Below are 15,206 nucleotides of genomic sequence, written 5' to 3'. Positions count from 1 at the left end.
AGAGAGAGAGAGAAGACAGACAGAGACACAGAGAGGCTGATTGAGGTTTATTTCCCAGGTCCACGCGCGCTTCGGCACTCGGGTGTGGGAAAAGCTGTGGGAAGGAGGGGCAGGCGTGGCGATCCTCTTTATGAATGATCTTCATGTGGGTGTCACAGGAATAAAATCAACAGATGGCGATGCATTTGTAAAAAATGGAAGAGACAGATTGAACTCGGGAGCACAGGCACCCTTCAGCTGCCTCCAGGGAAGGGAGGCCCATGAACATTACGCATTTCCTACAGGATGAGCTCCATTCTGAGGGCGAGGGCGGCGGAGGCAGGGACGGAGGAGCAGCTGGCGGTCTCCCTGACGGAGCAGAACCAGAGCGAACGAGGCGGAGAGGGGCAGAGAGCGGCCTCCCATTCATTCCCAGCCGCACTGGCTCTTGACAGACAGGGAGTGGGGGCTGCTTATCTCCCGACCCGACCCGGGCTAGCTTCCCAGTAACAGGGTGACGCCGATTTCCCTCGAGGCACATCTCCAGCTGCAAAGGGGACGAAGCACAGGCCGTACAGAGCCTGGGTGGACGGTGACCTGCGGAGGCCGCCCTCCTGCTTCCCACCGGGGACCTGGGCCAGCCTTCTCCCTCGATTCATTCATCTTTCTTTTTTGTGGTTCGTTTTGTTAATCCTCACCTGAGGATATATTTCCATTGATTTTTAGGGAGAGTGGAAGAGAGAGGGAGAGACAGAGAGAAACATCAACGTGAGAGAGACACATCGATTGGTTGCCTCCTGCACGAGCTCTAGGCTTGAGCCGTGATGGAGCCTGCAACCAAGGTACATACCCTTGACCGGAATTGAACCCAGAACCCTTTGGTCCGCCAGCCGACGCTCTACCCACTGAGCCAAACCGGCCAGGGCCATTCATTCATCTTTCCACAAAAGACACGGCCCTCGTCCAGCCTCCTGCCTGTGAGTGTGATTTGGGTTTCTTTGAAAAAGCCAGCCATGGGGTGGGCTTTGGGGGGAACTGACACCACCTCCTATGCTTGATACCATTTAAAAAGCACACTTCAGTCCTGGGCTCCTGGATTCTCAAACTCTGCCAGAGAAGACAGGGGGTGGGGTGCCCTCAAGCTGGGGTGAGTTCATTCTTGTCAAAGCAAATGAAGGATGTGCCACCTGAACGAACGGCCCTGGGACAAAGAGCGAGCCCCCGTCTGCCACCCACAGCCCCGCGAGGGCATGGTCTGCCGAAACCCCCACTCCTGACTCATCTTACATTTTCCATCAAGGTTGCTCCATTCGTGTTCGCCTTTCCAAGTCAGAGGTCTCTAAACATGGAACCAAGACAGGCGTTCACATCTTGGAAATTCTCCCACCTGCCCGCCTCACTCCCCACCTGTCCGAGCAACTCTGGCGCCTGCAGGTTGGCACGTCGCCCGCGCTCACCAAGGGAAAGGGCTTCTCCATGGGCCCCGGGGGTGTGGGGGGAGAAGGGCCCACATGGCAGGGGATGCTCACCTGCTCTGGGCTGTGTGGAGGGGGAGGGCTGAGCCAGGCATTCCCCCAACACCCTCCCAGAGGCTCCCTGACTTTGAGAGGCCACAAGCCTTATCTTAGGGAGAGTCAGCAGAATGGCCGGCCGTGTCTGCTCCCGACCAAAGACAAACTCAGGTCGGACACAGCTCCGGCCCCCGTGGGCCGTCCCTGCAGGTTCCCACAGGAAGGCGGCTCTTTCTCCGGTGGCTGCACATGAAATGGAAGCTCAAACTCAGGACCCAGAGGCCAGGGGCTGGGGAAGCGGGCGGAGTGGACAAGGGTCAGAACACACTCCGTCGGTCTGCACCTCTGGCCGTGGACCCGTCACGGGCTCCCGAGTCTGGCTTCTTCATTTGCCAGAGAAGCAGCGCAGCCCCTCCTCGCTCTCACCTGCGGCGAGGAGCAAAGCGCCTCCCGCTTCTGTGAACCGAGAGGACGGCGGCCACTGACAGGGCTCAGGACGCCCAGAGCCCCGAGGACAGGGCTCCGCCTGACGTCTCTGGAACTGCTCACGCCATTTTGCTGAAACGGCTTTGACCTCAGGGCCAGTTTCTACCTTCCCCATTCAGGGTTTGATGGCGTCCGGGACCCCAAAGATGTTATGTACTTAGGATCCTACCGAGTCGCTGCTTCTGCCTCTGAGTTAAAAGGATCGATCGTTGGGTCGGGGGTGGCTTATTAAGCAGACGCTCAAATTCAGAACCCAGAAGGCCAACTGGAGGGCAAAGTGGGCGAACAGCGAGGGGTCGGGGGCATCTCCCTCCACCTCTCGGCCTGGGCACTCCGCGTCCTCTGGCCGCCGGGGCCGGGATACCCTGACTCCCTTTCGGAGCTCTGGGTCCTCCGCCCTCCTCGGTGCTCAGCTCCCTTTACCACTTTGTGGCCATGACCCCCAGTCTCTCCACTGGTCTCGCCTCAGCCACCGAGCGCACACAAAGCCATCGAGTTCCTAGAAATTCTGAGCTCCTAACCGAATTCCAGGGCTTGAGCTCCAGGCCTGGATCTCAGCTGCCTGGGTTCAGGCAGGGCCAGATCTAGGAGCTGGTCAGAGAGGACCTCGCCGGAGAGGCGGCCACGGAGGATCACAGTGCAGCTCAGTGGGTGCCGCAGGGACACGGGGATGGGAGATGCACTCACACCAGCACGGGGAGGGCTGTGTGCGGTGAGGGCGACCAGAGAAGCCCTTGGCTTGTGGAGAGTGACAGCTGCTCCCCTCCTCGGGGTGGGCCTCCCTGGCCACCCAGCCCATGGTGTCCCAGCACAGTGCCCAGCCCCCAAGGGCCGAATAAACACCAGCTGGTAGGTCAGCTGTGCAAAGGGCTGACAGGCCCACCAGGTTTCCTTCACATATCAAAGTTTTCCCAGCCTCTCTCCAGGTGTGTACCAGGCACCCAATGAATACCTGGCCATTGTTTCTTCATCCATTGTTAAAAAAATTTAACCTGAACAGGAAGTACCTGCCACGCACCAGGCACGGCTCTGAGCGCTTCATACATGTCAGCTCAGCTCATCTGCCCAGCAGCCTGGGACGGGGAAGCTGCCTGAGGCCACAGGGAGTCCGTGGCGGAGGCAGGGTTTGAACCCAGGGACAGAGGATGCCAGGCTTTGTAACCGAGCACAGGGCGAGGGGCTCTGGGTGACTGGTGGCTGTGAGGCCCAGGCCTCCCTGTGGGATGCTTCCTGTTTGGGGGTCATTTTTAACGACAGCAGCTGCGACACTGTCTCTCCAGCCCGTGCCCACCCACGTGGACACCTTCCATGCACACGATCGCTAAAGGCAAGTGGTCAGGGGTCCTGAAAGCTGCTAACACCACGCACTCAAATCTTCGATATTTTTTTAAGAGTGTATTTTCTGGGCTTCCAGATGAATTGTGAAATGCCTTTCAGACACTTGCAGTTTGGCAAGAGCGCTGGCAATGGTTTTGTCAGATGTTCCAGTTGTTTGCTGACCTCAGCCGTCCCTGAGGCTAATTTCCCTCTTTCCGGGGAAGCGATGACCTACGACAATGGAGGCTGGAAGCGCAGGTCGAGAGTCCTGGGACCCTGGCGCTAATTCTGGTCCTACTGCTGAGTCTGGGCAAGTGACATGCTCTCTCGAAGGCCTGTTTCTTTAGTGAAACAGGGACCATGTAGATGTCAATGGGCTTTAACTGAGGTAGGATGTGAGTAAAATGCCGAGCATCTCACGTTCGTCCCGGGGCTCACCTGACAGTCAGTGGGGGGGATGCAGCTCGGACATCTGATGGGACCCGAGGGAGGGACAGCTCCTCGGCCACCTGGAGCCGAGGCCCAGCCGACAGTGACAGCGCAGCTCCTACCCTCCCTGCCCCAACACCGTGCCTGCCGGGCGGTCACTCCCGGAGACTCATTCCATTCTGAAGTGTGCCTCAGAAGAATGACAGGCTTTCATAAAGAACCGAAACTCATCGGACTGAGTTGTTATTTACAAACACAGACTTGTTTTAAAATAAACTCAGTCCTTTGAAGATCTCAGGGGTCTGCTTATTAGCTGTTGGTGGGGGTCCCCCTCCCCCCAATCCAGCCAGGGCACAGCAAGCTGCGCCGGCCCCCTGCACTCCTGGCCCCCCACCCCTCCTGCAGGGGAAGCAGCGGCAGTCAGGTCCCACTCTCCGCTAAAACGCCTCAAGTTCACAAAAAATAAAACAAGACTATCGAGAGGAACCCAACTGAAAACCACAATAGAAACACGCTCAGGCTGCTAGGCTGCCCCGCCCAGCAGCCCCGTCTGTTCCATCCCCCGGGGCCGCCACTAAGCCTGCTGCCTGCTGTCACTTTAACACACTTGGATCCTGTTTCTACCCGAGCTGCCAGGGCATGGAGCTGCCTGGCCTATCTGTGGGCAGGGGCCAGGGGCCACGTACGGCACAGCCCCTGGGCTGGGGGGTGGAGGGGGAGGAAAGAGACTCCGGGTGCTGCGGACCCAGAGCGAGCCCCAGTTTGTCCCACATCCCCCTCCCTCGGCTGTTAAGCCCTCCCGTTCCCTGCCATCTGTGATGGGCCTCTCTGGGGAGACCCTCTCCTTTTTCACTTGCAAACCATGGCCTGTGGCCTGCCAGCCCTGGGAACAGGCTGGTCTTGTTGCTCCCGCAACTGTGGAGACATCCCTTGGGGTGCTGGAGGCTGCGCCCTGTGCAGGCAGCCACTTCTGCCCACAGATGTGGACCCTCACCAGACAGGGTGGGGATGCCTGCTTACTGCTCTACAGACCAGGGGCCCCGGCCTTGGCCCAGGAGTGAGCCGCTGGCTCCTGGCCAGCCTGGTGTGCAGTGCTGGGGCCGGCAGTGGAGATCACTGGCTATGACGTCGGTGCGCCTGGGCCAGAGCCCTGTCCTGCTCCTCACGGTGGGTCACCGCCCTCTCTGGGCTTCAGCAGCCCCATCTATAAAACGAGCAGTTGGGCTGGATGACTTCCGGCACTGCCCCAAACCCCCAAGTCGGGGTGAGTCTGCTGGCCCCCAGCTGCATTTCCAGCTGCTCTCTAATCTAGATTCTGGGGTGACTGGGATCTGGTAGCAGCCACTTCAAGGTCACTAGAAGGGCAGAGTGCTGATCGGGTGCCGGGATGGTCCCCTGGGTCTGACCCATGACCCCTGCTCAGTGACAGCATGTCCTGACCAGCCACGCACACCAGCTGGGAGGTGAGGGGGACTGAAATCCGTTTCCCAGGCCTCCTCGTGAGGACAAAGCCAGTGTGCGGCCGACATCCACTCTCGCACGCATTCACTCCCCTGCCACGCAGCGGATAACCTCACGGGAGGCCCTGGAATGCTGGTTTCCCACCTGGCCCGTCACTGACTAGCTGGAAAGTGGGCAAGCTGCCCCCCTGTTGGCCTCAGTCTCGCCATCTTTACTCGGGACAGGATGGGATGGGTGCCAGCTCCGCAGGCAGCGACTGGGAAGCGTTTAGAGCAGCGGTTCTCAACCTGTGGATTGAGACCCCTTTGGCGGTCAAACGACCCTTTCACAGGGGTCGCCTAAGACCATCCTGCATGTCAGATATTTACATGACGATTCATAACAGTAGCAACATTACAGTTATGAAGTAGCAACGAAAATAATGTTATGGTTGGGTCACAACATGAGGAACTGTATTTAAAGGGCCAGAAGGTGAGAACCACTGGTTTAGAGCCAGTAGGTGCCCAGCAAATGCTGCTGCGATTGTCATGATTGTCACTGCGGGCTCATGGCCTCTTGGGGAGACAGCCAGCAAATCTCTGCCCGTTCCTTAAGGTGGACTCCGGTCCTAGAGAAAGAGGCTCCGGACTCCGAAGGGCAGGCCGCTGTCCTCAACAGGAGTCTGGGTGTACTGTTGGGGCATGTACATCTTCATCCTTCCTTAAAATGTCAAGGCTGTTCATGGAGGTTTGAAACAGATTCTCCAATATTTGAGTCACTCAGAGAATCTGGTCTGGAGCCCTGAAGGCTCGGGGCGGGCCGCCACGTTAATGGAGGCTCTGCCTGGTCTCTTGGGAGGAGGAAGAGGAGGAGGCAGCCTCCTTCTCTCAGGAGAGCTCGTCTGAATGCCCTTCAAGCCTCATGCCCCCCACATCCTGGATCCTGACACCTCCCCATCCTCAAGGCCGAGCAAAGCAACTCCTCACTGCCTGTTTCTGGTGGTTCCCGAGTCCCTACCACCATGCGTGCCCAGGTGCCCCCCTTCCCCTCCCCTGCCTGCCTGCCCCCCGGCCCCGCCTGCCCCCCCAGGGCCTGCACAGCGTGCTGACGAGGCTGACTTACTGCCTCCTGTTAGTCAGACCCTGACAGCCTCTGCGCGGCTGCCCAGCTCGGCCCAGGAGCCAGCGTGGAAAGGTCAGGGCCCGGGAGAGGGAGCCAGGGCAGCCTGCCAGTCACCCCATGAGGTGGCACAGGCCTGATTTATTCTGTTTTAACCTGACAGCCTGAAATTTCTCTTTGCTTTTGTTGAACACGTTGGCGTGTCCTCATCTACCCTCTCTTGTCTTCAGAGGCCTCTGGGCGCTGACCCACCCAGAGGGGCTCAGTGTACACGGCTCCTGTCCTGGTTGGCTGACCGTGACCGTGGCACAGGAGGGCACTCGGGCAGGAGGCGGGGGGCCTGGACGCCAGGTCTGATTTGATCCGTACCTGCCAGCAACCTTGAGCGTGTTATTTCATCTAAAATGGGAAAACCGGTTGCCTTCAATAGGTTTCACGATTATTGTGAGGAATTAGGGGAGGTCCCCTTATAAAGGGACAAAATTGTGAATAGTGTGTTATTAAAAACACATCATAAAGAATGTATCAGAAAGCGTTATGGACACAAATTGTTTGTGGTGCTGGTCTCATCTGTCCACCAGGCTGGGAACCAACCCCACACTTCCTGGCACAGACGGCATGGCTTCCTGCTCTCTCTGTGCCCAGGACCACGGCTCAGAGCAGACCTGGAGGGTGGCTTCTGCTGGGACGGGGAGCCACCACCCAGCAGTCCCTGTCCCCTGCGGCTCTGAGTCTGGACCTTCTATGCCCCGACCACACCCTCCGGTTCCCCCAGGCTGACCCAGCGTCGCCCCCTGGTGGCACAGTCGCCTCCAGCACGTGCACAGCACTCCCTTTGGAGAGCCCTCCACAGAGGTTCCTGAAGGAAACAGCACAGACCTTGTCGCCCATTCGCGTGCAGGCACGCGAGACACTGAATTGTTCAGGGACCTGCAAAGGTCACAGCGAGGGCACTGGGACTCACGTTCCCGAGCTGGGGAGCCAGCGGCTGTGTCTTCACCGGGCACAGTCAGCGCGACCCGCTGGCTCGGTTCCCAGCGCCTGAGCGGCAGAGCCCCGCGGCCAACAAGGCCTAACAGGGCGAGAATCCCGAACCAGGTCCTCCCCAGGGGCCTCTTCTCCTCCGAGCGCTGAGTGGAGGGATGAACAACTCCCAAGGCAGCACCTGAGGGGCTGGGTGACTGTCTGCTGGGCCCGGGGTCGCCCCTCGGGGCTGACATGAGGCCACAAGGGGTCCCTGAGCCCAGGTACCCCCACCTTGCCACGAGCCATTCCGCACTGAAGGTGTCCCCGCAGCCATGTGTGGAAGCTCCCGCACATCACCTGTAATGTCATTTTGTTCCCCTTCCCATGGCAGGACCTCCCAGACTCTGAACACAGTCCCTGCACCCGCACACGCACACCCCTCTTTACGAACCATCACAACCCCAGCACCGCAGTGATGTGGGTGCGAGAGACAGGGGACTCACCCATGGCTCTGTCCTGGTGGGGACATCCGCACTGTGGGTCTCTCTGCCGTGGGGTGGGGATTCCAGCCCTCCCAGGGGCCCTGGCACCCGTGGGCCCTGCCTCTGAGGGGCCACCACACTGCTCTGTGACTGCTAACTTCAGGTTCCCTCTGGTCTCCTCACAGCCACTTCCTGCGGTCCGTGTTCGCACAGCAGAAACAGTGCCCCTCTGTTGTCCGTGGAACTTTTCTCTCCAGGGGACCTAAGTGCCTGGTTGCGAGAGCGGCAGGATCACCTACTCGAGTCCTGAGGACAAAGCTGAGCGTCTCCCCAAACGTCAAGGAAACGCTGGGCCAGCAATGGCAGGGACCTCAACCAGGAGGCCTGTGTCCTGACACGAACGGAATGCTAACCTGTCCCGCCACCGCTGGGCCAGGCAGGACACGGGGCCGGAGGCATCCCAGCTCAGCCACTCGCTGGACGTGTGGCCTCAGGCCAATCCTCTGACCTCCCCGAGCCTCAGTCTCCCATCGATAACAGGGGCAGAATAACAGCATCCAGCTCCAGGGCCGCAGGGAGGGCCAGATGGGCCATGAAAGCGGGTGTGTGTGTGTGTGTGTGTGTGTGTGTGTTCCTGAGGCCCTGCCTTCCTCACCAGGCCCTGTATGTCCTCACTCAGGAGGCCCTCTTTCTTAACCTGGAACTTCGTGAAGCACTTGCAGTTCGGCCTGGACAGCACTGACCTCGCTGCCATGGGGAAGGTCACAGACACCCTGCGGCCCACACCCTCTGCCCTTGCTCCCACGTCCCACCCAGTGCTGTGCAGCGATCTTAGCATCCCAGGCTCTCCAAACCCATGTCCCTTCTAACTCCCCCTTGGTTTTCCCCCTGAACTCTTTCTCCATCATTTGTCTCCTCGCCCCACCCCGCTTCGGGACTCAGAGTTGTGTTTTATCTGCAGTCAGCTCATGCTGATAAGATCTGCCTCCTCCCCTTCTTCCTGGGAGATGGAGAGATTACAGGCCCAGGGCCAGTTGTCAAGGGCACTCAGGACTTCCTTGGGGACAGGACCCTGTGCCCCTATCTGTGGCTCTAGACCAGGGGTCCCTAGTGTTTCTGGTGAGGATCAGCTCTGGCTACTTCCTGATCAGGAGCCCCTGGCTGGGAGCGGAGTGGGATTGGGGGGACAAGTATGGGCACAAGAGGCCTGGATACCCATCAGGCTCCCTGGACAGACAGGCCAAGCTGGGCCTCAAGAGCAAAATGCCCGCAGGAGGCATCTCGGCGGGCAGCGAAGGGCCCGCCCACGGCCACACCGCATGCACAGGCAGCTGGGAACACGGGGAGGCTGGCTGTGGGGCACCGATGGCTGGGCAGGGGGCTTCTCAGTAATGGCCATAGTCTCGCGTCCACAGTCCTGGCTCAGGTCCGCGTGGTTGTGCGGGCGGAGCAGGACAACAGCAGGCTTTCTATGTCACGTCTCCTCGGGGACCGAGTGGCCGCGGTGTTTGCTGAACATGATTCCTGGCTCCTGCTACACAGGGGCCCACGGGGACAGAGGACATGGCAGAAGCCTGTGCCGAGGAGGCAACGCGGAACAAAGCGGCACGAAGCACCGCGAGGCAATCTGTCCGCGTGCCGAGCGGCGGGAGCGTCCAGACCTTCACGGCGTGTGGGGTCGGCCTCAGGTTTCAGATGAAAAGCTAACACGAGGAGAGGCATGGTTCGGGGGAGAAGACAGACTATTTGAGGTCAGACAAATGGCTCATTTATTTATCTTCATCAGATGTTTCTTGAACCTGTGCTGCGGGCCCAGCACTGTTCGTTCCTCGAGAATGAAATGGGCTGATATTGCCGGAGCCGAGGCAGGTGGAAACCAGCGCACAATTCCCTCACTAAGTGGACTGCACACAGTGGAGGAAAGGACAGCCTTACATGGGGAGGCAGGGGCTCTCCGCAGAGCTAACCGCTGAGACCTGGAGGGGGAGCTGGAATTTGCTAGAAGAGGGTGGGAGGAGAGCATTTCAGACAGAGCAGCCCATGGAGAGTTCTGGGTTGGGAACAAGTTGGTTCGTTTGGAGAAATGGGAAAAGGCTGGCCTGGCCTGGGGACAGAAATTCAGAGAGTGGGGAGACATCCTCAAAGCTTACCCAAGTGCATGGGAGTCATTAAAGGGCTTAAGCAAAAAGTGGTAGCACTTACAACTTTAAAACATCACTCAGGCTGCTGTGGGGGAGGACCTGGAGGTGGTGAGTTTGGTTAGAAAGCCGCTGTTGGAGCCAGGACAGTGATGGTGATGTATCCTAAGATGGAAGGGGTGGCTGTAGGGAGTGTGGCCGGACAGAGCCACCCAGGGTTGTCTATTTCCTTCTGGAAGCAGAATTTCTAAAGAAAATATGGGTTTTGGCATTCAAGTAACGCTCCAGAAAAATAATATCAATTTATCTTTGGCACTCAGATGGTGAGTTTGGTTAGAAAGCCGCTGTTGGAGCCAGGACAGTGATGGTGATGTATCCTAAGATGGAAGGGGTGGCTGTAGGGAGTGTGGCCGGACAGAGCCACCCAGGGGCCATAGGGAGTGTGGCCGGACAGAGCTACCCGGTGGCCATAGGGAGTGTGGCCGGACAGAGCTACCCAGTGGCCATAGGGAGTGTGGCCGGACAGAGCTGCCCTGGAGACGCCAGCAGGACCGGAGCATGGACCTGGGAGTGTGGCCGGACAGAGCTACCCGGTGGCCATAGGGAGTGTGGCCGGACAGAGCTACCCGGTGGCCATAGGGAGTGTGGCCGGACAGAGCTACCCAGTGGCCATAGGGAGTGTGGCTGGACAGAGCTACCCAGTGGCCACAGGGAGTGTGGCTGGACAGAGCTGCCCTGGAGACGCCAGCAGGACCAGAGCATGGACCCGAGGTGTGGGGGAATACCTAGGCTGACACTGGTGTGGATTCGGGGTGGGCGCTGCAGTGGAGGTCAAGGGTTCAGGTTTGAATTCGCAAAGCTTGAGATGCCACCCAGATGGCCAAGAGGAAATTTTGGGTAGACACACACACACACATCCCTAAGCTGTAAGAGGGCATCGGTGGCCACTGGGATGGATGAACTCTCCCAGGGAGTAGCCCTGGCCGATTTAGCTGAGTGGATACAGCGTCAGCCTGTGGACTGAAGGGTCCCGGGTTTGATTCCAGTCAAGGGCATACGCTCGGGTTGCGGGCTTGATCCCCAATAGGAGGCGTGCAGGAGGCAGCTGATCAATGATTCTCTCTCATCATTGATGTTTCTATCTCTCTCTCCTCCCTTCCTCTCTGAAATCAATAAAAAAATATACATATTTTTAAAAAAGAAATCTCCCAGGGAGCATGTAGAGCGAGCAGAGTCCTGATGAGCTGCGTCTTCAGGTGAGAGAGGGAGAGGGAGGGGAAGCTGGACAAACAGCGCGGCAGCTCCCGAAGGCAGTGAGCGGCACGAGGAAGCCGTCAGCCACGGGAACTAACGCTGCTGAGGTGAGCGTCTCTCTAAAGAGGCTGCTGGACTTGGCGACACGGACATCGCAGACGAACTGAGTGAGAGCCATTTGGAATGAATGGAGACCTGCCTGGGCGGAACGGAGCAGGTGACAGAGGGAGCGGGCACAGTCAGATCTTCAGTGACGCTGGCTCTGAGGGAAGACTAGACAGACAGGCAGAGCTGAAGGAGGGCAGCGAGCGAGGACCTCCTGACTCCTAAAGCTCCCCCCAGGCCAGCGTCCTCCTTCCATCAGCCTGGGCTGACCAGAGGGTTCGTTCCCCTCCAGCTCTAGAAGGCGATTCATATGGGCTCCTCATCGGCCTTAGCTTCCCCTCCTCCATCCTTGACATACGACCCCATTTCTGTTCAGAAACCTCTTGGGTTGGACTCTACGATCCAAAACTCCCATCATAAAGGTCCATGTCCTACTGAAAGCCCCGTGTGCCCGAGAGGTCTGAAGGCATGGATACCGCCTATACTCCCACCTCAACCTGGTCTTTTCCAGACCACAATGTCCAAGGACTTCCCCAACACATCCAGCCCCCCTTAGAACCCCCTTTCCCACAGTCTCCACTTGGAAGCTCCACTCCAGCCGCGCCCCCTCCCTTGCATTTGCTGTTTTCCCTTCAGAATCAGTCTTCCTTGCCCAGTGGAATCTTGTCCAATCCAGTCCAGTCCAGTCCGGTCCTTACACCTCCAGAGAACCCTGCCCGGTGCCCAGCCTCTCCGGCATCCCCCCACCTCTCACATTGAGGAGCAGGGAAGCTGCCCACAGACTCCAGAATGCCGGAGGCCCTCGGAAACTCGGGTTTATTGACGGGGTGGGGAGGGGCTGGGGGGGTGGAGAAAAGCAGGGACCCTTCCTCACCAACGATGAGACCCGCATCACCATGGCTGCAGCGGCAGGGTTCACGACACAACGGGGCGCACGAGTACTCCCCGTCCTGCCTCTACAGAATCATCTGAGCAAGTCCCATCACTTGACTTCAAGTTCAAGTTAAGCTCCGACCATCATGATCATCAACTATTTCAGGACCCTATTCTTGGAGATGTTGAAAATTTAAACCACAAAAGTTCACGTTTTCTATTAAGCCATAGATAGAGTTTTCTTGCCGTTCTGAGTTGTGGATTTCCTCAACTTTTCAAATATCGAAAAGGCAGCTTTCTAAACCCAGTCCTCTCATCCTATCATGCTTCGTGTAATAACAAGCACACTGATTGCACACGGGTGCCGGGGTTTTTCCACTCAAGGTGCCGGCTTAAGTGGACATCAAACCCAGCAGACTGCAGCGACTCATGTCATATGAGCTCCCACTAAAAAGTTGACACTGGCCAAGTTTTCAGGCATCAGCATTTTGTGGAAATTGGTTCAATCAAAGCTGGGCTCCAAAGTGGCCTTAAACAGAGCAATTACTGCAGCCACACAGAGGCGGGCGGAATCTGGACACAGATCCATAATAACAGCCTTTATGACTTCTTGGGGACTGTCCTTGCTCCCCTGCATCAACAACTTGAAAACCAACAATCTTAAAATGCCAAAAGTAGCAGTTTAACGGCAAAAGCTTCCCCCAATCCGAAGGTGCGAACTCCGCAAGGAAGGTCAGGGAACCTGTGCCCCTCAGCCTCAGTGCTGGCACCAATTCCTGCCCATTAATGTCAGTTCCAGCATGGACACACCCTCCACAGAGTCCAGGAAGTTCAACTCCCACGTCTGTTTACATCTCACCTGGACTTCTCCTGAAGTCGGATACACTTTCTTTTATGGGAAGAATTCTTTATGTATTTGCCTTTGATTTGCTTAAGACCGTGGTCGGCAAACTGCGGTTCGCGAGCCACATGCGGCTCTTTGGCCCCTTGAGTGTGGCTCTCCCTAAGCCTTAGGAGTACCCTAATTAAGTGAATAACAATGTACCTACCTATATAGTTTAAGTTTAAAAAATTTGGCTCTCAAAAGAAATTTCAATCGTTGTACTGTTGATATTTGGCTCTGTTGACTAATGAGTTTGCCGGCCACTGGCTTAAGAGACCAAGGTAACTAAGAGTCCTGGCTGTGTGGTCTTGGGAACCTGAGGCTGTTTCTGTTCAGTCCCTCTGGCCTCCTCTACAGGGGCCCCAGACTGCGATCACTGCCCCCCAGCCCCCATCAAGGATACACTGCCTGCAGGGCCAGGCCGGTCGGCAGAAGGGAGGGCGCCCTTGCCCTGTCTGGGCCTTTCTCTGACTGGAAAGAACAGGTTTCTAAAAAACAAAGTAAAACAAAAACCAGCTTTAAGAGACACATGTATTCAAATGTAATCATTCTTTTGAGGGTGTGTCTGTTTTTAAATGATGTGATTCACCCAAAATAATATGTCCCCCATTTCTCATCCAGCCGCCTTTGGGGAGAACACGGGGTGTGGAGGCACGAAGGGCCCGCTCTCACACACCTTCAGCACTAACACACTTTCTCCTGCCCTGAGTTTTTGTGCTTGAAAAGTGCAAACTCTCTCGGGGAGGACGGGTGACCTGTCAGCGTTTCTTTTAGCACCTCCGACTAGTGTGAACTGCCATGCTAGGAGTGCAACAGGGAGCCTGCAGCGGCTTCGGGAGGGTGGCTTGACCCATATCCACACTCCATGGATGAACCTGGGGATTCTAGGGTTTCGGATTAATAAGTGAAATGAGGCTGACTTCCAGAAAAGTGGTTCCCTATAGGCTGCAAGCTAATTAGGGTGCCCCGGACCTGCCCTGGAACAGCCGGTATAAGGCAGGCCCAACCCTTTCAGCCTCTGTAGCTGCCATCCGCTCAGAGTCTGCTTCTGAAAGGAGGCCGGCGAGGAATTAGGAAAATTTAGTAAATAAGAGAACCCGAGACGCCACCGCACCAGCCTGCAGTTCCGCCCTGGTGGCCAGGGAGTCTCAGAGGCCGCTGGACCCGGCACGCGCCGAGCGGCGCTGCTGAAAGGAGTTGGAGAGCTCCCAGATTCGGCGGTGGGAGCCCTCCCAGCGCCGCAATTAGGAAAGTTCTGGAGTAAGTTAAGACCACGGAGCACAAAACGCACAGCGTGCGGAGCCAGCAGGAGCCGCTCGCACAGGCCACCAGCCCTGCACTGCCTGACGCACCCGGTGCCTCTGCTCCCGCTGCCCAGAACTCATCCAGAGGGCGCCCAGCCAGGCGGGCGGTTCTGCCGGGTTTGCGATTCCAGATGGAAATGCCTCCAGGCTTCCTGGCCCTGGGGAAAGGGCTGGATTTCAACAGTCAAAGGAACAGGGCAGAACCACTCAGTCCCGCTCGGACGCCCGGGACCTGCTTCGCCAAAGGACGCGCGGCACAGCCCATGCGCCCCCGCACTCCACTCCTCTTCTCTCTCCACAGGTCCCCCTAAACTCTTCCTGGAAAGCCCCCCAAACCACAGACGACGCCCCGAAACTCCCAGGGCACTGGCCAGCCACCCCCACCCATCTCTCGGACACTCCTTGCCGCGTTCTCTCCGCCCCGCACCGTCTCCTCGCATTCGCGGGGAGTCAGACGCAAACCACGAGAAACTGCTTCGCGAGGAGCCTCCCTACGCCCGCCCAGTCACTGAAACAAAAGCGCAGGGAGGGGGGAGGTGGAAGAGGAGGCGGGAGGAAGGTTTAGACAGAGGATGGGGAGAGCAGAGAGAAGGAGCTGGGAGGAGGTCGGGGTGGGAGCAGAGACGGGGCCGGAGGGAGACCCGCTCCCGTCCCGCGCGGCCGGTCGCTTACATGCCCAGGTCGCTGTAGGTGTTGAAGAACTCCATCTGGTTGCACGCCTGGATCCAGCCCACCACCCAGGTCTCGTGGCGGGGGATGGGGGGCATGACCACGCGGGCCGAGGCTTTGAAGTAGGGGGTCTTGTAGCGCAGGACGATGGGCGAGGTCTCCTCGATGCGCGTGGGGCACTGGTCGATGGTGGCGCACACATCGTACACCACGATGTTCTCGCGCCTGATCCGCGCCTTGCAGGTGATGCT

At 58.0% G+C, this 15,206-nt stretch overlaps 1 protein-coding gene across 1 annotated transcript in view; it reads right to left on the bottom strand.

The window, feature by feature from the left end:
- FAM78B (family with sequence similarity 78 member B) overlaps nt 1–15,206 on the bottom strand; it is a 41,139-nt gene that overhangs the window by 22,068 nt on the left and 3,865 nt on the right. The window contains exon 3 of the mRNA XM_015571292.1: nt 14,959–15,204. Within this exon, the coding sequence (XP_015426778.1) occupies nt 14,959–15,204 (246 nt within the window). The remainder of the gene's footprint in view (nt 1–14,958; nt 15,205–15,206) is intronic.

This window comes from Myotis davidii, unplaced genomic scaffold, assembly GCF_000327345.1.
Source record: "Myotis davidii unplaced genomic scaffold, ASM32734v1 scaffold668, whole genome shotgun sequence".
Lineage (NCBI taxonomy): Eukaryota > Metazoa > Chordata > Mammalia > Chiroptera > Vespertilionidae > Myotis > Myotis davidii.
This window is presented reverse-complemented; position numbering and strand designations above follow the sequence as displayed.